The sequence below is a fragment of the Lynx rufus genome, unplaced genomic scaffold (assembly GCF_022079265.1).
Source record: "Lynx rufus isolate CCGP_SWC_20201006 ecotype Redwood Valley unplaced genomic scaffold, mLynRuf1.p SCAF_5, whole genome shotgun sequence".
NCBI classification, from domain to species: Eukaryota; Metazoa; Chordata; class Mammalia; order Carnivora; family Felidae; genus Lynx; species Lynx rufus.
Window position 1 is genome coordinate 87146977 of NW_025814867.1, and position 8785 is coordinate 87155761.

At 38.4% G+C, this 8785-nt stretch overlaps 1 protein-coding gene across 2 annotated transcripts in view; it reads left to right on the forward strand.

Annotated features, from left to right (window-relative positions):
- The window catches only part of TFRC (transferrin receptor), a 77865-nt gene extending 69895 nt beyond the window's left edge, over positions 1 to 7970 (forward strand). For both annotated transcript variants that reach the window (XM_047098827.1, XM_047098828.1), the window contains 5 exons: positions 736 to 794; positions 1024 to 1105; positions 2604 to 2825; positions 4173 to 4313; positions 4937 to 7970. In XM_047098827.1, coding sequence (XP_046954783.1) covers positions 736 to 794; positions 1024 to 1105; positions 2604 to 2825; positions 4173 to 4313; positions 4937 to 5179 — 747 coding nt within the window. In that variant the 3' untranslated portion in view covers positions 5180 to 7970. The remainder of the gene's footprint in view (positions 1 to 735; positions 795 to 1023; positions 1106 to 2603; positions 2826 to 4172; positions 4314 to 4936) is intronic.
- The last annotated feature ends 815 nt before the right edge of the window (positions 7971 to 8785 follow it).

An 8785-nucleotide genomic window follows, 5' to 3' on the forward strand; every position in this document is an offset into this window, starting at 1 on the left:
GGTCGTGATCTAACAGTTTGTGAATTTGAGCCCCACGTCAGACTCTGTGCTGACAGCTCAGAGCTTAGAGCCTGCTTCAGATTCTGTGTCTCCCTCTCTCTGCCCCTCCCCCCACTTGAGCTCTGTCTCTCTCTCAAAAATAAATATTAAAAAAAATTAATGAACTATACCTAATACTTAAATAAGAAGGCCAGATGAAATATTCACTGGGTAAAAACAAACATGCAAATGACCGTGGTTTTGCAATAGGAAGGAATAAGATTTGGCTAATGGGCTTAGAGGCCATATATTGGAATCATTAAAGATGGAGGAAACAGGGGTCAGAGAACTTGGCCTTGATCCTATGGGAAACTAGGAATTGCTATCGAGTTTCCAGCAAGGCAGTAATGTGCAGATTAGGCTGCAGTAGTATAAAATGTGCTAGAAGGAAAAAGCCAGAAATAAGGTAGGCATCATGAAAGCTAGAAAGGGCTTTTAAAACTGTGCCACCTTTAAAATGGTTAAAGGAGGAAAACATTTTTTCTCTTGCTGTAACTAAAGGAACTGGCAGCATGAGCGTAGGAGGAATAACTTTAGAAATTGGAGATTGTTTTAGCTGTCTTAAATTTTTTTCAAGAAGAAACAATAAAATTTTTTTTTATAACTGTTTACAGATCGAAGTATGTTTGTGACTAGCCTGAATGACTGTGTGCAGAAAGATTCATTTTAGTGACAAATTAATTTTTCCTTTTATAGGTGAAACACCCAGTTACTGGGCAGTCTCTTTATCGGGACAGCAATTGGATCAACAAAGTGTAAGTTGAGAAAAGTGAATGAACAACTAGTAGAAAAGCAGAATCATCCAGTAGCCCCTGCTATGTTAGGTTGTATTCTATGTTAGGTAGAGATCTAAACCTATCCTTGCAGTGAGCTTACCACCTATACAGTCGATTTAAGAATTTATTTGGGGATAGGGGTAGGGTTGCAAGATAGCACAGGCTGTTCTTCAGAAAACCTAGAGACACATTCTTGCTTTCCTTGCAGTGAGAAATTTTCTTTGGATAATGCTGCTTTCCCTTTCCTTGCGTATTCTGGAATCCCAGCAGTTTCTTTCTGTTTTTGTGAGGTAAGTATGAAGAACTCTCAAGTTATATCTTAGCCTTTTCATCAGTTTTGAGACCAAATTTCCTAAAGTACTTGAAATGTTGTCAGAAGTTATACACCTGCAGTTATCACATGCTCCCTTATTATGTCTTAACGTGGAATTATTCTCAGCTTAATTAGCATTGGAGTTTATTTGCTAAACCATCTTCACTTAGGTATGATGAGTTTTAATAACAAGGCTACCTACTGGACAGTGTGGGTATAGACTGTTTCCACCAAATAGAAAGTTCAGCTGGACATTGCTGTTCTTGATACCTGTCGAAATACGGTTCTAGACGTTTGTCCAAAGATGTTAATCTCCTAAACCAGGTACAAGGTTGTTATGACACAGAACTTTGAACTGACCAAGCTGTAGGAAAGCAAGATTGGCCTGTTTCAGGAGTCGTCAGAAGGCCCTGTAAGCCACAATGAGTAAACAAAATGATGAAGGCTTCTGCGCTGAAGCTGGAAAGCCAGTCCTGTAGTGGGCTTTCCCAGGGCTGAAGAGATCCTAGAGTTAATGTAGGAGGTCAGGGTGGAAGCTGTTGACTTTGGCATCAAATTATTGATGCTCTGGAGGCCAGGTCCTCACAAGACTTCTTATCACTGAGTGTTTTGGCCTGGAACTAGGAGGGGAAAGGTTTGAAGCTAGGGAGTGATGTAAGATCTGGATTCAGAGATTAACATAGGTGGAACTCCCTTGACCTTCTGCTAGAACAGCAGTATGGATGGCATTGAAATAGCTGGTCACGGTATCTATTTAGTACGTTAGGAAGAACTGGATGTCAGGTGCTACCGTTGTGGAGGTTTATGGATAATTTCTTTTGACCTCCAGAAGGTTTCTTAAAAACTTCTTAGATGTCAAAAACCCAGCAGGTAATACAGAAGTGTATAGTCTGAAAGTAAATAATTGAGGTCAGATCAAAGGATTGGCAGTGAAATTGTCACCAAGGACAAAGATAGGGAATAGAGCTGAAAAAGTAGTTACTTAAATTGTCTAATCAAGGTGGGGAGAAGTTGTGAGCATCAGACATGTTTGTTAGAAAGGTAACATGTATGAATGGATTGAGTGCTGAATCATTAGGAAGAAGGTAAATTCAGGTCTAAGCGTGATGCTTTATATCAAAAGCACACTTCATACGTGCTCTCTTCTTTCCTTATTTAATGAACCAAACTTCCCAGAGAAGAAAACAAGGATACAACCTCAAGAAATTCAGCTAGAAATCTTTTCAGGGTCTATGATGTGATGGGACAAAGATTCTATAGAATCTAGAAGAAAGTAGTCATTCAAGGAGTAGGTCAGATTCAGAGGAAATAACAAGAGTGATATTAAAGTAGTGGATGTGAGATAAAATTGGAGTAGGTATGTATTAGAAGCAAGGGATGAATTGCAACTGTTATCACCTTGAAGGGAAAATGAATGTGAGGCTCTTACTCTTATGACCCTCCTGTGAGTACATTAACCTAGCTTTGTTTTTCAGGACACAGATTATCCTTATTTGGGTACTACCATGGATGTCTATGAGAAACTCATTCAGAAAGTTCCTCAGTTGAACAAAATGGCACGTGCAGCAGCAGAAGTAGCTGGTCAGCTTATAATGAAACTTACCTATGATCTTGAATTGAACCTGAACTATGAGATGTATAATGACAAAATACTTTCATTTGTGAGGGATGTGAGCCGATTCAGAGCAGACATAAAAGTAAGTACTAATTGGGGCGCCTGGGTGGCGCAGTCGGTTAAGCGTCCGACTTCAGCCAGGTCACGATCTCGCGGTCCGTGAGTTCGAGCCCCGCGTCGGGCTCTGGGCTGATGGCTCAGAGCCTGGAGCCGGTTTCCGATTCTGTGTCTCCCTCTCTCTCTGCCCCTCCCCCGTTCATGCTCTGTCTCTCTCTGTCCCAAAAATAAATAAACGTTGAAAAAAAAAAAAAAGTAAGTACTAATTAAAATCAGGTTCTTGTTGCTGAAATATCAAGCAATTATGATGTTTAGCTATTCCTGAGAAAGGACATGATGGGTAGCCAAAGTACATTTTAAGGGAACTGATATATCATTTTTCTTAGATTTTTAACTCATTTGAAAGTTGAGAGGTTGTGGGTTATAAATCTAGGATATACCACACTAGGTATTTCAGAGTCTAGAACTGTGTTAACTTTTGTTAAGGTATGTTAAGTTTTTGTAATTCCAAGCAACCTGTGAAGAGAATCCAGAGAATACAAAGATCTCAACCATGACTTTGAAACTATGAGTTTGGGCCGTATATCATATATGCCTTTCAGGGATGTCACGGCTAGAGAGATAACACAGTCAGTAATTACAGTCCTACTTAGTGTTCATCCTATGTGCCTAGTATTCAAATACTTGATAAAACCAAGTTAATAATGGGGCACCTGGTTGACTCAGTTGGTAGAGTGTGTGCCTTGATCTCAGGGTTGTAAGTTCAAGCCTCACATTGGGTGTAGAGATTACTTAAAAATAGAATCTTTTAAAAAACCAAATTAGTATTAATATGTGGCTTCTAACTGGTTTTATGGTACTAGAAGTCAATTTAACAGAGAGATCCCTTAAATGAAGCAAATCACTGATAAACAAATCTTAATGATTATGGCTTTCTTGAAACTTGAAACTAATTGTAACTGATCAGAAAGTGGGAATTGTGAGACAAATCACTAGACTCTGAAGTTCACTGAACCAAAATGTTTTCAAATTTTCCCCCATAGGGAAATTGAACTGGAAACAGTATACTACACAGGATTATATATTAAGTTAATTATGTTAAATTTCTCCAGGAGGACAGCTTCCTTATGAGACTAAGAGTGGAAAATTGTGCCATCTCTTGGGCTCAAATATGAGCATACCACTCTATAGAGCTTGGGGCCTCCTGGGCAAGGTGCCTAAGTCTACCATTCTTTGCATCTTGAGCTTGTCCACGAGCCACCCCCTTTTACCAGAACCAACTCCCTTGCTATCACTAAATTAGAAAGGTATATAGTATAACATCCTTAGAAATACAACATCTACTAAAGAACGTAATGTCTCTCTGCTTCAGGAGATGGGTCTGAATCTACAGTGGCTGTATTCTGCTCGTGGAGACTTTTTCCGTGCCACCTCCAGACTGACAACAGATTATAGGAATGCTGAGCGAACAAACAGATTTATCATGAGGGACATCAATGACCGTATCATGAGAGTAAGTAAACTCCTAAAAATAGAAGAACTAAAGATTGTTAATTTTTAACTGGTGGGCCTTGCATTTCTAAAAAGCAGAGTAGTAACTCCAGGAGCCTAGCATCATTTGCTGCTTTAGAACTGAGCACAGATTTTTAACTCTTACTTATTAGCAAGATCTAGAACCAATATATCTAAACTGGAAGTCCAAGAGACATTTGTCCCAGTATTAACCTTTTGTAAGTTTTAAGAAACATTTTTAAGAAGGAATCATTAATGATTTTTAGCTATCATTTTCTCTGTATTCCTGTTCTCTAATTCAGCCCTTAACTGCTTCTATCTTAATCTGCCTGGAAGAGGCAGAAGACTCGATTACAGTAGAAGCTTGTAAATTTTCCATGTATGTGCTTCAACTAAAAAAACCAATATAATTAGAGTTCACTTTTACAAAAGGATTGACTATACAAAAGGATTGATTGATTACAGTTTTAATGTTAGAAGATAAGTAGCCTGGTTCTCCACATTGCTAAATTGGGGGAATTTTCACATTTCAAGTGAGAAAATGGCCGTTGTTTTACTGTGTCAGGCCCTTACACCAAAAGTCCCAGCACGGTGTAAGTTCTCATGTATGTTTTGTTTCCGTAGGTGGAATATCACTTCCTCTCACCCTATGTATCTCCGAGAGAGTCTCCTTTCCGACATATCTTTTGGGGCACTGGCTCTCACACTCTGTCAGCATTACTAGAGCATCTGAAGCTGCGCCAGGAAAATATCAGTGCTTTTAATGAAACACTGTTTAGAAACCAGTTGGCTCTAACAACTTGGACTATTCAGGGGGCTGCAAATGCCCTCTCTGGTGACATTTGGGACATTGACAATGAGCTTTAAATGTGGTACCCATAACTGACATGAGAACAGCAGGGTAGTGTGATTTTTAGACTTGTGCTGGTTGTGCTAAATTTTTAGTAGGGCTACAAAACCTAATATTGTTAAAATTCTACCCGACCATCTTGGTACCACTAGATTTCTTTAGGCAGCAGCTTTTAATACAGGGTAGGTACCTGCACTTCAAGTTAAAGTGAATAACCACTTAAAAATGTTCATGATAGAATCTTTTCTCTGATTATCTCTAAAATTTTAAATGTGTTGTATGGTAACTGCCTCTTTCTTGTTAGAGTTATGACAAAGTCAGAACCAGTTACGTAAACTATTGCTCTAAATCCTAAGGACATGAACTGGTATCTTCTAAGTGGGAGGAGGGAGGTGGTGTCTCCTGGAGGCCGGAAGTGGTAGCTTAGTGGGATCCTCCACCTGCACTTGATGCTGGATAGGAGATACCAGGTTGTAAGACTTTATTCTCCAAATGAGATCTATGCCTTCCATAAGGATTTAGCTGGTTTCCACATCCCTGAATGAAACAGTTAACTTTCAGAAGAGATGGGACTTGTTTTCTTGCCAGTGAGGTCTGAAACAGAGGTCCTTCCGCTGGATAAAGTGAGGTTCAACTGTTTATCACAGGAGTAAGGCCTTAATGTGTTAACCTCAAGATTATTTATGAGAAGAGGAGACCAGAAGCCAAAGACCTAGATTTTCTTTTCCTCTGCCCCTGCCCCATAAGCCTTTGTATTAGTTTTTTGTCGTCTTTGTGTTTCCCAAAGTATTTTGAAAGAAAACCAGCTTTAGGTGTTTAATTTCAAACTCAGTTTGTCAGACTTTAAAGAACACGCTGCCAAATTTTGGCCAAAGTGTTAATTTTTTGGAAAAGCTTTCTATCATTTTGGCACTGAGATATTTATTGTTTATTTATCAGTGACAGAGTTCACTATAAATGGTGTTTTTTTTATAGAAGATAATTATCGGAAGCAGTGCCTTCCATAATTATGACAGTTATACTGTCGTTTTTTTTTAATAAAAGCAGCATCTGCTAATAAAACCCAACAGATACTGGAAGTTTTGCATTTATGGTCAACACTTGAGGGTTTTAAAAAACGGCCACACGCCAAATAAAATTATAAAGCTAAATATTGGTGAAGAATTCAATTGAATTAGGAGTTGCTAATCAAGTTAGAATTTTAGTCAACCAGATAAAAATGGCAGTTCTTAAAGGGAAGGAATTGTGACCAAGTTATACATTAATGTCACTTAAAGACTGTGATACTCATACATGTGAAATTTTACAGCTCAATTTATCCAAGGTGTAACTTTAATTCGAATTTTGCAAAATTTCCAGTACCTTTGTCACAAACCTAACTCACATTATCGGGAGCAGTGTCTTCCATAATGTATAAAGAACAAGGTAGTTTTTGCCTACCACAGTGTCTATATCGGAGACAGTGATCTCCATATGTTACACTAAGGGTGTACGTAATTATCGGGAACAGTGTTTCCCATAATTTTCTTCATGCAATGACATCTTCAAAGCTTGAAGATCGTTAGTATCTAACATGTATTCCCAGCTCCCTATAATTCTCTATCTTTTAGTTTTAGTTGCAGAAACATTTTATGGTCATTAAACATTTGGTGGGTGAATTCAACCACTATAAAATAAAATTACTTCATTCGAGAGTCTTTGTTTTTAAACCTAATGTAGTGTTTTATTATATTTGTGGTTTCTCCAGGTCTTCTGTTTAGTGGGATGGTAGTCCACATTTACAATGTTTGCTGTTGACAAATGAATTTAACTTTATCCCCTTATTTGCATGTCATTTCCTGGAAACTTAGTTCACACAAGTTTGTATCCAGAATTGATCTTTTAGCTTAAATCAGGGGAGACTTGTATAGGAGACTCAGGGGGATGGGGGAGTGAAATGTGTAGGGAAGCAAAGCTTGCAAAAGGATCCTTGATCATGTCTCCCTACCCGTTAGTATATGGTGGTTTTAAGTTAAACAGAGATGTGAACAAATAAGTTTGAAGCTACATGAGTAAAGACTTTATTTTCTAGTCCACCATCATTATAAACCTGATAATCAGTTGTTTGTTATAGGGCAGTTCACCCTAAGAAACTGCCACCTAAGAAAAAGTCCATAGACTTAATGTCCCTTACCGAAGTTAACATAGGTCTAGATTATTACAGCCTCACTGAATTGTTTCACTGCTCACGGTCTGTTTAGTCTTCATGGTGTTTTATCTTGAACTGGTGTTTAGTGTAGCTAAGTGGAAAGGTCATAGCTGGGATTCCTGGTTTGGGTATCATGCTTTACCACACTTTAATGAAAGCTCAGTAACTTCAAGACATACTATGAATATGGGCATACATTTTACAGCAGTAGATCTCTTCAAATACCTCTTTTCTGTAGTGAGGATTGAGTTATTTCTAATCAAAAAAGCCAGTAAGTGGTGAGAGGCGTAATATTCCTGAATGAAATGTGTATCTGACTACTGACAACCTGCTGGATTTCAGATTTTGTCTGGTTATAGATATCAGGTGCATTTTGAAGGTAAAGGATAAATGAGCTCTATCATGATTCACTATTCTAGAACTTGCATGACCTTTACTGTGTTTCCTCTTTGAATGTTCTTGAAATTTTAGTTGGCTAAACATGGCTTATTAGACTTGCCAACCTACTGCTCATCGATATCTTTGTAAACAAATGGTATGCCCTTATAATTGTGTCCAAACTGGTATGTGCAACAGTGTGGAAATTCCTTATCTGATTTAATAAAATGCTTGAACACGGAGTTGTCATTTTTTAAAAAATAGATTATATTGTTTTAGGGCATTTTTGGGTTCACAGCAAAATTGAGAGGAAAGTATAGAGTTCCCATATACTCTCTGCCTGCTCACCCGTGGCCCAGCTTCCCCTACTATCAGCATCTCCCGGCAGAGTAGTACACGTGTTACAATTGAACGTACATCGACATATCATTATCGCCGAGAGCCTATAGTTTACATTAAAGTCCACTCTCAGTGTTGTATATTTTGTGAGTTTGAACAAATCTATAATGAAACATATCCACCATTTATAATACAATACTGAATGGTTTTATTGTCTTGAAAATCATCTGTTCTCTGCCTCTTCATCTTCCTCTGCCTGACCTCTGGCAACCACTGATCTTTTTACAGTCCGTAGTTTTTGCCTTTTCCAGAATGTCACGTGGTTAGAATCATACAGTAGGCAGCCTTTTCAGATTGGCTTCTTTCACTTAGTAGTAATATGCATTTAAGGCTTGATAGCTCACTTTTTTAAAAGTTTATTTATTTTGAAAGAGTGCGCACGCAAGATAGAGAATGAGTGGGGGAGGGGAAGAGAGACGGAGGGACAGAATCCTAAGCAGAATCCTAACCAAGCTCAAACTCACCAACAGATCATAACCTGAGCCTGGCAAGATCAAGAGTCAGATGCTTAACTGACTGAGCTACCCAGGTGCCCGATAGCTCACTTCTTCCTAGTGCTGAATTTTATTCCATTGTCTGGATGTAACTTAGTTTATTTATCCATTTATCTGCTGAAGGACCTCTCCATTGCTCCCAAATTTTGGCAACTATGAATAAA